This window comes from Sminthopsis crassicaudata, chromosome 1 (genome assembly GCF_048593235.1).
Source record: "Sminthopsis crassicaudata isolate SCR6 chromosome 1, ASM4859323v1, whole genome shotgun sequence".
In the NCBI taxonomy this organism is placed as follows: Eukaryota; Metazoa; Chordata; class Mammalia; order Dasyuromorphia; family Dasyuridae; genus Sminthopsis; species Sminthopsis crassicaudata.
In genome coordinates, this window is record NC_133617.1 from 47829772 (window position 1) to 47847187 (window position 17416).

General features: G+C 40.4%; 1 protein-coding gene across 5 annotated transcripts in view; it reads left to right on the forward strand.

Moving 5' to 3' along the window:
* The first annotated feature begins 15410 nt into the window (after nucleotides 1-15410).
* LOC141561688 (ceramide synthase 4-like) overlaps nucleotides 15411-17416 on the forward strand; it is a 36383-nt gene continuing 34377 nt past the window's right edge. The window contains exons 1-2 of one of the 5 annotated variants that reach the window (XM_074301623.1): nucleotides 15411-15603; nucleotides 16759-16923. Coding sequence is in view for 2 of the 5 variants with exons in the window: in XM_074301597.1 (XP_074157698.1) it covers nucleotides 16172-16209; nucleotides 16759-16923 (203 nt within the window). In the remaining 3 variants the exon portion in view is untranslated. The other 4 variants (XM_074301604.1, XM_074301631.1, XM_074301615.1 and 1 more) reach the window with 4 other exon arrangements.

Below are 17416 nucleotides of genomic sequence, written 5' to 3' on the forward strand. Positions count from 1 at the left end.
CAATTCACTTTTGAGCACTTAGCTGGTGAAGGTCAGTATGGAGAGAATTCGGAACAGATTAATTATACCATGACAATATATGAGCAAATTGCTAAGGCTGCAATAAAAGCTTGGGGTGTCCTTCCTGGACAGAAAGATCGTGGAGAGGCTTTCACTAAAATACAGCAAGGTCCCAATGAACCTTTTGCAGATTTTGTGGGACGTTTGCAAACTGCTGTCAAAAGAACTATTGGAGAAAATGCAGCTACAGAAATAATGACCAGACATCTGGCTAAGGAAAATGCCAATGAGATTTGCAAAATAATTATATGGGGATTAGACAAAGATGCTCCTTTAGAGGAGATCATAAGACGCTGTGCTACAGTGGAAACAAATGCTTTTAACACCCGGACAATGATGAATGTGGAAAGGCAGGGTCCCTCCTGGCAAGGGACTTCTAGAGAAACTCGGCGATGTTTTCAATGTGGAAAAATTGGGCATCTAAGAGCTCAGTGTAGATATGGAGATACAGTGAGAAGACAGGGTGAGAGAAGACCTAAAACCCCATGTCCAAAATGCAACAGAGGACTCCATTGGGCATCAGAGTGTAGAATAATTCAGGGAAATGGGATGAGGAGCCCAGGTCCAGGGCCCCAGGCAAAAAAGACTTGGGGCATGATGGCAGCTGATGTTACACTCAAAGAGCCTTTAGAAGGTCAGGACTCTGATTTGATCAACCAGCAGAAAAGCAATCACATGGCAGAAAGGGATTACCTAATAAGTGAGCCAAAAGGCAATCAGATTGCAAAAATGGATTACACTTGGGGAGAATACAGGCCTTTTAAACCAACAGGGCTGTGTCCAGTGCAAACAATTCCAATGTAATTGCCAGATGATGAGAAGAGATTTAGAAAGTGGTAAATAGAAGGTAATTAGATAGGTTAACTGCCTGGGAGAGAGGGTTTGCTTGTATTTCTTCAGCAGGAGAAGGAATCAGATGGGTGCCAACAAGTCATATTCGCCTTGTCCATCAGAGAAAGACAGAAAAAGAGAAAGGCCTCAAAATAAAGGAGAAGATCTAAGAAACATCTGACACTGAAAGAGCATGGATAATAAGAAGACTGTTAAAGAACTTTAAAAACCAGCAGGAATCATTGGACTTCCTCACACAAGATGAGACTAATGGACAATGGACTTATGGACATTTATAAATTTTCAATTTATGATTATGTTATATACTTCTAGCATGTGTTACGTTACTATGTTACTATGTGCTTATGTAATTTATGTAATTATCTGTAATACTTCCCATATTGATGGATTTATGTTTCAAGGTCATTTATGTAATTATCTGTAATACTTCCCATATTGATGGATTTATGTTTCAAGGTCATGACTGTCCTATGTTCTAAATCAAAAGAAAGGGGGAGATGTTAGGATTACTAAGTGAGAACTGAGGTTTTCTGGACAATTACAAGGTGAGAACTTGATAGAGGGGGCAAGCTCATTGGCTGGGGTGGTTCTTCCCAGAAGCCCTTGCATTATCCCACGCCCATTCTCTGGGAGAATAAAAGAGAGGACTCCCAGAGACAAGAAGAAGACTCTGAATTGCATCAGGCTTGACGGGGCTCTCTGCAGGAAGGGAAGTCACTTCTTTGGACAAGAGTTAACAGCAACTGCCTGGAGACAACGGTTCGTTACAGGAAGAAGAATCTGTCTGAGAGATTTGAGTAGACACAGCAGATCTCTTCCCAGAGAGCGATCCAGCAGCTTCTGGAGACGACAGCTCGCTACAGTTCTGACTCAGTTTCCCTAACTATCCTGATCCAGTCCGGCCTTGGTTTCCCTGCTTTTCAGTTCTGCAAATTCTCCCTTCCCTCTTTATCAGAATACTTGATAGAACATCAGAAAGCCTCTCCCCATCCCAAGCTATTAGATTATCAGATATTATCTTATCAAGATGCCTCTCTCTATGTCCGTGGTGCCTCCTCCTGATTATGTCATCCCCTTTCCAGAGCCTCACACCACTTAGTCAGAGTCCCTCAGTACCCTGACTCCACCCCTGCCTCAGTTTATCCTCTGCCTCTGAACCACATCTATATATGTCATTGAGAACTCTGATTGTTTGCTGGATTCTTGGAGAGGATAGTCTCATTCAGCCCTGGGACCAAACCATGGATCCAATTTGATCCCAGTATGTCTCTCTATTTAATAAATTATTAAATACTTTCTAATTTCTATCTTGCTTAGTTTCTCCAGCATTACAGTATGATGAAGCTGTATAAGTAGGGCCAAGAGGCAAGGAAGTTATATTAATTGAGGGACAACTTGATCCTTTTCTCTGTGGGTCAATCAAGTCCCATGGACAGCCTTACAACTTCTCAGGAAAAAAAGTAGCCTAACTTTCATGGGGATGGGGAAGAGTTAGAATGTTACTTTCATCAAAGGGACAAAGGGAAAAAATCTATCAACATTTGTTAAGCTTCTACTATCAAGGACTGTGGCTGGTTTTGGGGAAAAGTGATACAGCCTGTTAGGGTTTTATTTTACTCTCCCTAACTAATGCTAATCTGTCCTTATTCCTAGGCCTATCAGAGAAAATCTGGTAAATATAATATCATCAATCTCACCTCTATTTTGAGGTCTTCAGAATCCTCTGGCTACTATCTCATAGAAAGTAGTTGAAGCATAACAGAGCACCCGAGAGCAGCAATCTTTTTTTTTTTTTTTTTTCCCTCTGAGGCTTGGGTTAAGTGACTTGCCCAGGGTCACACAGATAGGAAGTGTTAAGTGTCTGAGACCAAATTTGAACTCGGGTCCTCCTGAATTCAGGGCTGGTGCTCTATCCACTGTGCCACCTAGCTGCCCCATGAGCAGCAATCTTAAACTTTATTCCCGTAAATCACATCTACCCTATGACCCCCTGCACATACTTTAGTATCGACCTCCCAGTCCAGGCTCCAGGTGGTGGTAAGAGGGAAAAGGGAGAGGAAAAAAGGGAAAGAGAGAAAGAAGGGAAAGAGGAAGGAAAAAAGGGAAGGATGCTTCTTGTCTAAAGCTTATATAGGGTCAATGAGGTCATAGACACAAGCCAATCAATGATGAAGTCTACATCCAGAACTTGACTGAGACTTCAGAGCGAGATCTAGGTTCCCGCCATGGTGGAGGTCCCACCCATGAAGGAAGTCCCTAAGTACTCAACTCTTAAGTACATCTGGGGATAAAGAACATTGGTCCACTTACATCTCAATTGAGCTTGCCTGATCTTTCTTTGGACCCTTACAACTGTCCTAGTCCCCAAGGGTCTTACGTTCTATCAGGTGTAGAAAGTATACAACTTATTCATTAATAGATAGGGAGAATGGAAACTTGGTGGGAGTGGGGAGTGAAAAGGACTCCAGGGAAATATGAGGAGGGAGTATTCAAAGTATTCTTACTTTGTGTAAATTAAATGGCAACTTCTTTACCGAATTATATGTTATTTTAAAATCTCACACCCAACTATTAACCTGTCAAATCAGAGAGGAAACTTATGCATTGTTTTTCTATTTCTTTTTTAATTATAGCTTTTCATTTACAAGATATATGCATGAGTATTTTTTCAGCACTGACAATTGCAAAACCTTTTATTCCAATTTTTCTCCTCCTTCCCCCCACCCTTCCCCCAGATGGCAGGTAGACCAATACGTTAAATATGTTAAAGTATATGTTAAATACAATATATGTATACATATTAACATACAGTTACTTTGCTGTTATGCACTGTTTTTCAATGTATCATCACTGAGAAGAGCCATGGGATAGAAGTTTAAAAAAATGTGTTGGGAAGAAGATTCTGGGAAGATAGAAGAGTAGATTAGAAAACTTTTGGCTCTCCAAATTTCCTCCAGAAAAAGACAGAACATTGCCTCAAAAGAAATGTAGAGTAGTAGAAATACAGAAAAATCAGAATAAAGCAATTGTTCAGACAACCTAAGAAGAGCCCAGAAAAGACCTGACCTCCTAGGACAAAGGTTAGGCCAGAGTATAGTGCAAATACCTTCAGGGCAACTCTTTAGCATCAACAAAAAACAAGACCTAGGGGCAGTTGGGATGGGGAGGTAGCCTCAGTCTGGGAAACTTATCTCAAGGATAATGTAGGCTTCTGGAGCCTCTTGATGTCTCTGTTTCTCCTTTCTACTATTGCCTATCCTTGAGGATTAAAAGGTATGCCAGTGGTATGTAGAATCTGATACTGTGCACAAAAGTGTGCAAAATGTTTGGAAGTATTTGCAAGTCCATTATCTGCTTTTATTGCTTTTGGCACACCCATAATTGCAAAAGTTTGTATAATAAATTCAGTGACTACTCTGGCTGTCTCTTTTGCTGCTGGTATTGCAAAAGTAAATCCTGAAAAGGCATCTACTACAACATGGATAAAAGACAGATGACCAAAAGATTTATAATAGGTCACTTCCATTTGCCAAATTTCATTGGGGCTCAAACCACAAGGGTTTTACCCTGACGGGACCATAGGAGTGTGGAAAGGAAGACAAGCTATACAGGCTTTTACTATGCTCCTAGCTTCCTCTTTTTTATCCCAAATTGCAAATGTAAAGCTTGAGCAGCTTGATGATATTTAGAATGAGATTCTTGTGCTTTCTGAAATAAAGGAGTACTGGCTAACATAGTTAAAAGGCTATCTGCTTTTGAATTTCCATCAAAAATAGGACCTGGAAGTCCACTATGTGAGTGGACATGCAAGATATAAATCTTGCCTGGATGCTTTCTCACTTGCTCTTGAAGTTCCTTAAAGAGCTGATAAATATTAGAGGCTGCAAATTTTATTTGGGCTGTGGCAATTCTTTGTACTACACCTACTGAATAGGCTGAATCAGTAATTATATTTACGTCTCTTGGGTAATAAGTAAGAGCTAATATGATAGCAAATAATTCATTCTGCTGAGGGGACTGAAAAGGAGTCCTGACTACTCTCTTTATGGTTAAATCATGAGAGTATACAGCACAAATATTTTCTTTGGAGGCATCTGTAATGATTGTTGGTCCTTTAAGAGGAACCTTAGAAACCTTTTCTTTAAAAATCCATTGCCAATTATGTAGTAGCTGGGTTATCTTTAATGGAGACCCATGTGCGAAATTTGGAGCTATGGCCAATAAAATTTGCCATTCTGGGATGGTCTCACAGCATACATTAATTTGTGTGTTAATATAGAATGTGTATATTTTTTCAGGACTTATCCCAGATAATTGTACTTCTCTCTTAATGGCCTTTAATAAAATTCTACCCACAAGCACTGGGTAAGGAGTAAGGCTTTGTTCTGGTTGTGCTAGGAGGTTCACCCATTCAATCACACTGTCTCCTTGATGAAGGACTGCTGTGGGTGCCTCTTTTGTAGCAAAAACTGATATTTCCAAGAGTTTTTGAGTGACTCTTTCAACCACATTGGATAAAGCCAGTTCAACTTCTCTCAAAGCCTCTTGTGCTTCTTTTGTAAGATGGAATGGTGAATTTAAAGCACTGTCTCTCCTTAAAATGCCATATAGAAGTTGCAGTTGATTTGTGGTTAAGCCTAACACTAGAAGCAGCCATTGGATATCTCCTATTAATTTTTGGAAATCATTTAAGGTGTCCAACTTCTCTGTTCTTAAAGAAAGCTTTTGTACTGTAAGTGTCTTAGGATATGCTTCATATCCTAAATATTGAAAAGGAGCATGCCTTTGAATTTTTTCTGTAGCTATATGCAGTTTGTAGTATTTTAGTGTCTACTTTTATAGACATGCTTCTAACATTTGTTCCTCAGGTGCACATCCCAAAATATTATCCATATAATGTAACAATATTATTTTTGGAAATGCTTTTCTTACTGGAACAAGAGCAGCAACAACATACATTTGGCACATAGTAGGGCTGTTTTTCATTCCCTGTGGCAAAACTGTCCATTCATATCTTTTATAAGGCTCAGCCAAATTAACACTAGGCACTGAAAAAGCAAATCTTTTCATATCCTCCTTATCTAGAGGGATAGAATAGAAACAATCCTTAATGTCTATAACCCAAAGAGGCCATTCTCTTGGCAGCTAAGTAGGAGATGGAAGTCCAGGCTGAAGAGTTCCCATAGTTTCCATCTGTTCATTTACTCTTCTTAGATCAGTTAACATCCTCCATTTTCCAGATTTCTTTTTCACCACAAATACTGAGGAATTCCAAGGACTCAGAGAAGGCCACAAGTGTCCTTGGTCAAGTTCTTGTACTATGTCTAATAAGGCCTGAATTTTATCACTTCTTAAGGGCCACTGTTCTACCCCTGGTGAATCAGTCTTCCACTGAATAGGAACTGGTGAAAGTGCAGGTAGACCTTCAACAGCAGCCCTGCCTAAAAAGCTGAAGTGCTTATTTGTAATCCTATCTGCTGTAAAATGTCTCTGCCCCACAGATTGATGGGGATTTTTTTCAACCACAAAAGGAGTAAAAACTCCTGTTTCACCTTCAAATATCCTTCTTAAAGGGGTAGCACTAACTTCAGCTGCTATAGATCCTCCTACCCCAGACATGTAGGTGTCTGCCTTAATCTTTGGCCAGTGACTGGGCCAATTGGCACCTCTAATAATGGTATGGTCTGCACCCATTTCTACCAATTTTCTAATGGTATTACATTTATATAAATAGTAAGCATAGGTCAGTCAGCTGTCACAGCTGCTGTCCAATATATTCCTGGCTTTTGTTCATTGGAGTCAGAATCTGGGTGACAATCACCAGGTTGCTTATTAGGGGTATGTAACAATAAGCCTGATACTACTACTTCTCCTGGTTGATAAATCACACGTTGTCTACCTGTGTTAGTGACTAGGATATTAGCTATACGTTCTCCAGTTTCCCACATCAGTGTATAGATGAACACTATTTTATAAGCACTCTCAGAAGGTGAAATGGTCAAGCCTACTGTGCCTGGAGGCAAAGGATCCATAGGCTGAACAGGAATAGATTTCTCTTCTCCAGGGAATATCTCAGTAGTCTCTACTGCATAAAACTCTATTTTTCCTAATTTCAATCCCTTTCTTCCATCTGATTGCCTTTTGGCTGATTGATCATGTCTTAAATTTCTCTGGATGTAATCTCAGATGCCATCATGCCCCACTTGGGGGGCTGAAGCTGGGCCCCGCCTCTCGTTTCCTTGGGTCAATCTACATTCGGAGGCCCAGTGGAGACCCTTGTGGCATTTTGGACATTTTATGTCTTCTCTCATCCTGTCTTCTCACTCTATCTCCATATCTACACTGAACTCTTAGATGTCCAATTTTTCCACATTGCTCTTGTACTACATTTAATAAGGTCTGAATTTTTTCACTTCATAAAGACCACTGTTTTACTCACAATGGTGTATCAGTTTTCCATTGAATGGAAACAGGTGAGAGTGCAGGCAGGCCTTCAACAGCAGCCCTGCCTAAAAAGCTGAAGTACTTATTTGCAGTCCTAACTGTTGTAAGATGTCTCTTCCCCATAGATTGATGGGGATTTTTCAACTACAAAAGGAGTAAAAAGTTTTGTTTCACCTTCAAATATCCATCTCAAAGAGGTTGTACTAATTTCATGTGCCATTAATCCTCCTATGACAGACATAGAGGTGTCTGCCTTAATCTTTGGCCAGTGACTGGGCCAGCTGGCATTTCTAATGACTGTACAATCTGCACCTATGTCTACCAGCCCTTCTAATGGTATGCCTTTTATATAGTTACCGAGCATAAGTTGGTTAGCAGTAACAGCTACAGTCCAGAATATTCCTAGATTCTGTTGTTGGGAGTCAAAATCTGAGCAAATATCACCATATTGCCTATTAGGAGTCTGTATCAGTAAACTTGCTGCTATTACTTCTCCTGGGTGATAAGTCACACATTGTCTACATGTATTAGTGACTGGGATATTAGCTATATATTCCCCAGTTTTCCAAGTCAGTATATGGATAAACACTGTTTTGTAAGCATTCTCAGGAGGAGAAATGGTCAAGCCTACTATGCCTGGAGGCAAAGGATTCATAGGCTGGATAAGGACAGATTTCACCTTTCCAAGGGATATTTCAGTAATCCCAGCTGCATACAACTCTATTCTCTTCAATTGTAATCCCTTTCTCCCATCTGGTTGCTTCTTGACTGATTGCTCATATTGGAATACTGAACTTCTAAAGACTCTCTGAGTAACATTGGCTGCCATCATGCCCCAAGTGTTTTTTGCCTGGGGCCCTGAAGCTGGGCTCTCTTCCCATCATTCAACATTCTGATGCCTAATGGAAGCTTCTGTTGCATTTTGGACATGAGGTTTTGGGTCTTGTTCTTTCACTCTGTCTTCTCTGCCAACATTGAGCTTTCAGATGCCCTACTTTACCACATTGAAAGCATTGATGAGTCTTTCCGGAAGTCCCTTTCCATGAGAGACCCTGTCTTCCCATGTTCAGATCTTGAGAAGTCTGCATCATAGCCTGGATATAAAAGGTATTTGTGCCCACTGTGGCATAGGATGTTATGGTCTTCTCTAAAGAGCATACTTGTGCAGCCCTAGTATAATTCTTCTATTAGGATTCTTACAAGGTGCTAAGCCAGTTATCTAATTTAGCATGGTACTTAACAGTTCTCTAGTTCACTAATGTACTTAGTACTTATTAGAGTTCCACAAGATTCACACCTTTAAGAGAGCATATATAAGCTAGGAGCCTCAACCAGGATACACTTCAGGAGATTCACAAGCCAGGATTCAGTTGAAGAGATTCACAAGCCAGAGAATGCAGTCGGGCAGAGCTGAGGAAGACAGAGAAGTGATGGCAGGCTGTCCTGGGGAGAACATTGAAAGCAAGATCCAGAAGGCCTTCAGAAAAGCTAGCTGAGCCCCAAGTGAAGGAAAGAGATTTCATTTCATTTTTTTTTTTTTTTTTTTTTTTGTTCCAATAAGAGAGCTACTGTATTTTTGGACATGTAGATTCTTTTCCTTTTTAAAAAATCTCTGTTGGGATTCATGCCTAGTATTGTTAGGTCAAAGTTTAAGCATGAATTTAAAGCCCTTATATGTAAAAAATATTATCAGTTCTTTCATGGCTATCATTTTTTCTGGGTAGTTTAAAATAAAAACTTGGGATGAAATGAATATGAGAGGGTTTATTCTAAAAAAATAAAATTTTGTAGGGTAACATCTCATCAATCTAAACTTTTAGCACTTGATCCATGAGATGACAGAGTGTTATGCCCAAGGAGGTACAAAGCAGCAGATCAGTAAACAGAAGTATGACAATGAGAACTAGGCTCAACAGTGGCCCAAGTGTTCAACCCATTCATTAAAGTCATACTCAAGGAGATAATAAGCCAAAGAGTTTGGATGCCAATGAGGTAGGATGTCAACACTGAGGTGGGAAGTCAACAAGGTAAAACATCACGATTCTAGTTAACAATTAAATATCAGTGAGGTAGGTTGTCATGATTCGAGTTACATTTATCACAATTCTAGAGCAATTCTAGTTTCTCACAATTCTCTATTGCACTTTTCACAATCCTAGAGCAATTATAGCTTATCACAATTCTCTATTGCACTTTTCACAATCCTAGAGCAATTCTAGTTTCACAGGTACACATAAGCAAAGTCATGTCCAGTAACATTGTCTCAATAACAATGGCAGGTGGGTGTGTTGGTTTTTCACCCACTAATTTAAAAGCATAGTCCTTCAATAGAAAGCATAGGGCAAAGCCTCTCCCCAGGCCACCATATGGCAAGTAGCCATGGGAGGATCAAGCAGGCCCACTGTCCATTTACAGTCTTTATATTGCATATCACCCAAAACAGTCCATTTCAGCTTCAACACTGGAATGTCACAGTCAGGAGGGACATTGCTGCCATCAGCGTCTGGAGGGCTGCTGACATCTGGCTGGTTCCTCTGGGCTGTTGTCTGGTCCTTCTCTTGGATCTCTAGGTCACAAATGTCTCTAGTGGGCATGAACTCTGCTGCTGGATCTGCACCTAGGAAAGAATGTGCCCGGGGCCCAGCTTGGGCCTTTCCAAATGCCATCTAGGCCTTTCCACATCACAGTGGAAACAAAGTTGTTGTCAAAAAGATTAACAAAAGTCAGACAAAAGTTAGTCAGTCTGTCACTTAGCTGAACTTTCTGTGTATGCCCGAAGTGCATTGCTAAGGTAAAATGCAAAATAATTTAAAAGTGTAAAACTGAAATAGATTAAAAATGTAAAACCAAAATAATTTAAAAATATAAAATCAAAATAGTAATGTAAAATAAAAATACTTTAAAGATGTAAAATCAAAATAACTTAAAAATGCAAATCAAAAGAATTTAAAAATGTAAAATCAAAATTTAAAAATTGCAAGTAATCACATATATGTATTGCCACATCTTGTGCATATCCCAAAATTCCCTTCTCTTGTTTAGAAGAGAAGATCTTGGGGATATAGTCTGTTCAGTAATGACTTTACTAGTAGGATTATAAGAAATGCCAATGGAATGGGCAAAGTCAAATTCAATGCAAAAACACCTAAAGGCAAAATATTTGTAAGCCAATCCATAAACTGTCTTAAATGCATGTGAAATTTCTACAATGGAAAAATGGTTGATCACATGTCTAGCTGCTTCTCCAGATTGGAATGAAGCCATAATGTCCATTGGTCTTAAAACATTAAATTTCAAACCATAAGGGTTTTGTCCTATAGGGAGCATAGGAGAGTAAAAAGAAAGATAAGCTAAGCTATGTAGCTTTTTGCCATGCTCCTAGCTTCTTTAGTTATCACAATTTGCAAATATAAGATTCTAGCAGCCTGATTATAAAAGATATGATTTGAAGGTCCACTCTGAAAATGGACATGTAGGGTATATTTATCTGAGCGCTTTCTCACTCGCTCTCAAAGTTCTTAAAAGAGCTGACACCTTTTCAGTGGCCTGCCACTCATACAGTTAATGAAAAAAGAACACTTGGCTATATCCCTGAATTCTTTTGCCTAAAAATCAAAGTTTGAGTTTCTGATACCGAATTGTACTTCAGGAGTGTGAATCAATAAATCTGATATTACTTTTCCTCCTGAGTCAAAGATCACACACTGTCTACTTATTCTAGTGATTAAAACAGCAATTTTCCAAACATAAACACTGTTTTATAAGTACTTGTAGGGGGTTGGGAAAACAAGCCCACCTGTGGAAGTAGAAAATCCACGAGGTAAGAAAAGAGGAGTTTCAACTCTCCAAAGACAATCCTAGCAGTTTTACAAGTATAAAACTCCACTCTCTCTAACTGCAAGATCTTATGCTTGTAAAGTTTCTTAGAAATTAACTGAACTGTATTTTTAAAAATTTTTCTGAATATTATAGTCAATACCCCACAATTCCTTTTTGCCTTGGGCCATAAAGCCTACTCCTGTCTTTTGAAATGAAGACATAGGAGTTTTGAATGGATTAATGGGCAGTGCTGATGATATTATAGCCCTTCCTTTTCCTCCTCCTCCTTCTCCCTTGGCCCACTAAAGTGGGGCTGAGGGAAGAGGGTCAGGAATTGGAAAATTCCCCAAAGGCTGATTTAGAATCCAACCCCAGCTTTGCACATAAGAACTAAAGAGTAATCAATAAATTCCTTAAAACAATAATGCACGAGGTAAACCAACAAAATGCTAAGAAAGATTTCTCCAACTGAAGTCCATGTGGTTCGTTTATTTCCCTCCTTAGCTTCAGCCACTGGATTGAACTTTTCCTGTTTTAACTGTAGTAACCTAGCCTTTTCTTCCTTCTCTATCTCAATCTGTAGTTTAACCTGCAATTCTAGCAACTCTTTTTTAATTGTTTGTCATTCTATTTTCAACTCAACTTCAAGCTGTCGCATTTTATACTCTATACTGTCATACAAACACTTTAGCTCTAGGTTGCTCCCTCTCCGAGCTATAATTAATGGGTGTGGGGATAGCTTTCTTGGAGCTTGATTATAAGCTTCCTGCTGTTTTTCAGTGGTGATCTTTGTTAAAAGATCTTCTGGCTCTTTAACCTATTTATATAAGCATTATATTCAGTTGTATCCTTGAGCCTGATCCCAGAGTTACCTGGGTCCATATTGCCTGCCTTCCCTCCTAAGTGGTGTTTCTTTCAGAATCTTAATTCTGAATATTAAATATTTTCAAAACCTGATAATTCCTGATGCCCCACGTTCAGGCGCCATTTGTAACGCTCAAGAACAGCCACATGTAATCTTAAAAGCCTTTATTATACATACTCACATAATGCCCTGACTTGTCAGCTCCCTAGGGAACACCTGGTCTGAAGACCTATGTGTTCTCTACCAAATTCCTTACCTCTCTGCTATACATCAGCTTGGCTTGGCTACCCCAGGTTAGGGAGCCAGGTTAAAGAGAGTGACTGCTGTCTACAGTGGGCTTGTAAAGGGCCTGTGAGGTCACACACACAGCCAACACCGTCACCCATTACGAAGCTATCTCAATATGGCCAAGATCCCACCCACAGGGCAGTCCTATATCCACAGAAATTGCTTCTGGGCCACTCAAATCTCCTGTTGCACTGTGCCCACCCATTTAAAGGGCCCTTACATCATACAAATGAGGTAAAAAAGGAAAAAATCGATAAAAAGGAATCTAATGTAACTGAAACTGTATTCTCATTAGGAATTGGTTAGAGGGAATAACATGTACATATACATACATATATATGTTTTCATATATATATATTTTTTTCATATATATATATATATATATAAATGTCTAGAAGTCTTCTAAATTCAAAAAAAATAAGAGTGCAAGGGAAATAGTAGGAAGTTAGCTGACAAAGAAAGGTAAAGCAGAGGAGTGAAGAGGAACGGGAATAAAATGAGAAGGATAGTGAGGAAAATAGGAAGAAGTTAAATAAATAAGTTATTATAAGTTAGAATGTGAATTGGATGGATTTACCCACAAAGTGGAAACAGATAATAGATTTAAAATTTGAACTAAAAATATGTTGCTTTTAGAAAATGTTATAAAAATGAGATATATACTACAAATATCAGGAATAGAATTTATATATGTTTAAAAAAAACAGGGGCAGTGATCATGATCTCAAAGTTAAAGCTAAAATAGATTTAATCAAAAGAGAAAAATAGCCAAATTATGCTTTATGTCAGCCATATTAATCAATATTGTTTTAGACTTTTTAAAATAGCCAACAGTATAAGGTTGGATTATTGCTATGGCATAGGAAATGGCCTAGTCACAGTGGTCCTCAAACTTTTTAAATAGGGGCCAGTTCACTGTCCCTCAGACTGTGGGAGGGCCAGACTATAGTAAAAACAAAAGCTCACACTCTGTCTCCGCCCCTCAGCCCATTTGTCATAACCCAGCGGGCTGCATAAACGTCTCAGTGGACCACATTTGGCCCGAGGGCCATAATTTGAGAACCCCTATGTTTAGAAAAATATGGAAAGATTTGGACATATGAAGGAAGATGATATCTACCTTCAGAGAAACAGAAGGCAAATGGAAATAAGAACAATACATGTTTGCACATGAATAAATGTGCATGATTATATATATCTATGTATGTATATGTGTATACGTGTGTGTGTGTGTATGGAGTTGTTTGTATCTCTCTCCCTGTATATATATGTATGTAAATGTATATACCCAAACTTAATTTCAGCTTTCTAGGGAGTGGGGTGGAAGAAGGGGGAAATAAATTTTTAAAAATACCCAGCAGTGAACAAAAGAAGATCTATAAGGAAGCAAAGATGGACAGTTCTGTATACAAAGTGTAGTATTTATAATATAGACTTATGTTCTGAATATTTTGACTCTTATGTTCTCCTGTGTACATGATGATTTTTCCCCCTTTCTTACTTTGTATTTAAGTTTAAAAAAATTAAGTGCCTGATGTGCAGGAATTTGTTGTGTGACCTTGAGGTTAGGTTCTATCCTTCCCAGGAACTTGATTTTCTTCTCTGTTGTATATGAAATAGCATGGGATAGATGAGATCAAGTGCATTCTTAGTAACTATGGTGTCTCTGCCTTGGCATTGTGTCCTAAGGCTTTTCCCAGCTCTGACATTCTGTATCTTCAGGATGTTCCATGTTCTAATTTTCTGTGTTCTAAGAGCTACCCCAGCTCTCACAATATATGTCCTAAAGGCTCCTTTGGCTCTGACATTTGTGTTCTAATTCCTTTCTTAGTTCTAACTTTCTGTCTTCTAAGAAGCCTCCTAGCTGTGAATTTCTGTGTTCTTAGAGTACTTTCAGCTCTAACATCCCCAACTCCACAAAGATGATTTTATATGTGTAACAGAGACTACCTGGCCCCTACCATTTGAAAGCTAGGTAAGTTAATTTTTTTCACTCCTCCCCCAGTATCCTTAAAGGATACTTAAAGGATCCTTGCAGGGTGTCTAGGCTTTCTGCAAACACTTCCAGCTCTTATCAATGATGGTTTTCCCCCACAATTATAGTGATCCTAAGTTCCATTAACTACTGATGGTCAGGTTAACTTTTTTTTTTTTTTTTTTTTTTTTTTTTTTGAGGCTGGGGTTAAGTGACTTGCCCAGGGTCATACAGCTGGGAAGTGTTAAGTGTCTGAGATCACATTTGAACTCAGGTCCTCCTGAATTCAAGGCTGGTGCTCTATCACTGCGCCACCTAGCTGCCCGAAGGTTAACTTTTATACAGAAATATTCCTTCAAGATATAAACCCAAATATACAAATTATTGAGAAGCATAATCCTTTTCTCTTCCCCACCTCCTGAGCCACATCGTCTCTGGTAGGAAGCAGGGATCAGACTCACAGATTGGCTCAGTTCCCATAGGGCAGAGTCTTAGTTCCAAGTCCAACCTCACCCCTTCTGGGGCTTGAGCTGGTTTCACAGAGCCTCCATTCCATGTTGGTTTGATTTACCACCCTGACTCCAATCCTGGAGGTAATAGTTTGATATCCTTGCCCCATGAGGATCACCTCCTGTACCTAAAACTGAAGACAAACAAGATAAAACAGAACCAAATACCCCCACTAGGCCTAAGTCTGAGGTAAAAGAAAGAGAGAAAGGGAAGGAAAATCTTTCTCCTCTCATGAGTTGAGTTCATGGAGTCCACACTGGATAGAGCTGATAAGTTACCAGATACATTACAGGTGAACAACTGATCATTCTTACAGAAAGGAAAAGCTAAGAGAGACTGAGTTGGAGCCAGGAAAGCTCTTGTCCCAAACTTTGTGCCTGAGAATGACCTGTGTACACACTCACTCAATCCTCCTGCTTTGGAAAACAGGGGAAACTCAGTCAACACACCTTTATTAAGTACACTACTACATGCCAGGCACTGTGCTAATCACTGGGGATAACAATGAAAGAAAAAAAAGTTATTTTTCTAAGGAGCTCACAATTTCATAGGGACAAATGCAAACAATTATGTTCAAATAAGTTATATATGGGATATATTGGAGGAACAGACAACAGAGGAAAGACAGCATTAGGGGGAGTGGAAAAACCTCAGAGAAGATGGGATTTTATCTAGGACTTGAAGGGGAGAAAATTGAGGAAGGGAACCTGTGTTTGAACACTGTAAGGATGACTCTTGGTGCTGGGCAGCTGAGTCTGAGAGGACACGCTAAATCTGTAGGAAGCTATTAGTAAGTGGGAGTGTTCACTGCAAGCTATGAACCTGTCTGTGCCATTAGGAAACTATGGACCAGTGAGTGTGATTCAACATTTATTAAGTACTTACTAATATACCAGACCAGAGTTCTAAGTTTAGGGTATATAAAGATTAAAAAAAAAAAAAAAAAAAAAACCAGGAGCTTTGAGCTCAAGGAACTCCCATTATAAGAATAGATAAACAAAATAGTATGGGAGGTAACTCAGAGGGAAGGGGTGGAGGTAAGGAGGAAGAGAAAAAGAGGGAGGATAGGGAAAGGCCTCCTGCAGGTGGGAAATTTGAGCTGAGTTTTGAAGGAAGTTAAGACGTGGAAGTAAGAGACGAAAAGTACTCCGGCGATAATAGAGAGCAGCCGAAAAGGCATGGAGTCGAAAGAGGGAATGCCTTGCGCTGAGAGCAATAAGGAGGCCAGTATATCTGGATCGCTGAGAATAGGGGGAGGGAAAGTGTCCCGGGTGTATGAAGTGTAAAGTGCTCGATTACTGGCAAGGTAGGAAGAGGCCGTATGTCCTTGTGTTCATTGTGGGAAGGGGGTGGGTGCCATGAGCCTGGGAGCACCAGAGGTGTCTGAAGGGAGAAGGTACCCCTATTTTGGGGGTGGGGCTGAGTGTGGGGCAGAACGGTGGTTCTTTGTGGGGGGGGGTGAATGAAGCTGAGTTTGGAGGGTACGGACCTGAAGGGTAGCTGAGTTCTGGAAGCCCAAAGGAGGTGGTCGAAAAGGTCACTCACCTTTCCAGTATTGGGTTGGGGGAGTGCCGTGACTTAGGCTGGAAAGGGAGAAGGTTCCGGAATTTGGGGTGCCTCTTTGAAACTCGCCGGGGACCACTAATTCCTTTTCCCGCAACTTTCACCCTTCTCCCTACTTTCCTTCTTCCGCTACCCCCACTTTGCCTCCCCACCCGGATATAACCCTGCTTACACCTCTTTCTTTCCCAAGCCCTGGCTTCTGGCCAGAGAGCCAGCCGCCTCCCTCCAACCGCCCTGCTTTTTCCCTCCCCCCCACCCCAACCCGAGCCCGCCCCCCGTCTTTCTGTGTTTTCATCAGCAAGCTCCCTTTGTCCCGCCCGCTCCGCTCCCTAGGCTTGGGCTCCACCTTACTCAGAGCCCTTTTTTACCTTCCACCCTGCAGGGCCCCTGCAGTTCCCAAGAGACCCTTCTCTAAGGGTACCCTCTCACCCCCTTGCCTTCTACCTGAGAGGGAGCACAGAACCAAAGAACCACTTGAGCCAAGACTGCTCCAAAGGAGGGAGAGTGGATCCCACCTGCTTTCCATCTTTCTGCCCTGCAGCAGCAGGTAAGCCCTTTCTTTCCATCCTTTTATCTGCTATTCTTCCAGATAACCGGTCCCTATCCTTAAGGGTTGGACCAACTCACATCCATACAGCTGGTGCCCAAGTCTGGACCACCAACCAGGGGCCTCTGGGCCTCCTCCAGATCTGTCCTGGTGGTGGCACTCATGGGTGGTTTCCCATGCCTGAAGCACAGCTCCTCCTCAGTTGCTCTTCAATAAGCATATAGCTTTGGTTTCTTTAAGGATCTTGTCAAATAGCAATTCTTGCCTGAGAGAATTTCCCCTTCTCTGGCATCCCCCACAATGCCACAGCTTCTACTTTCCCCATTACCTTGTATCTTTCAGGTATATGGTATGTATATGTCTCCATTAGTACATTGAAAACTCTAGGGGGCAGGGAGTGTTTCACTTTTGCCTTTGCATCCTGAGTACTTTGCACAGTGACTGACACGTAGTTGAGCTTTAAAAAAAAAATGCTTGCTGATTAATTTATATA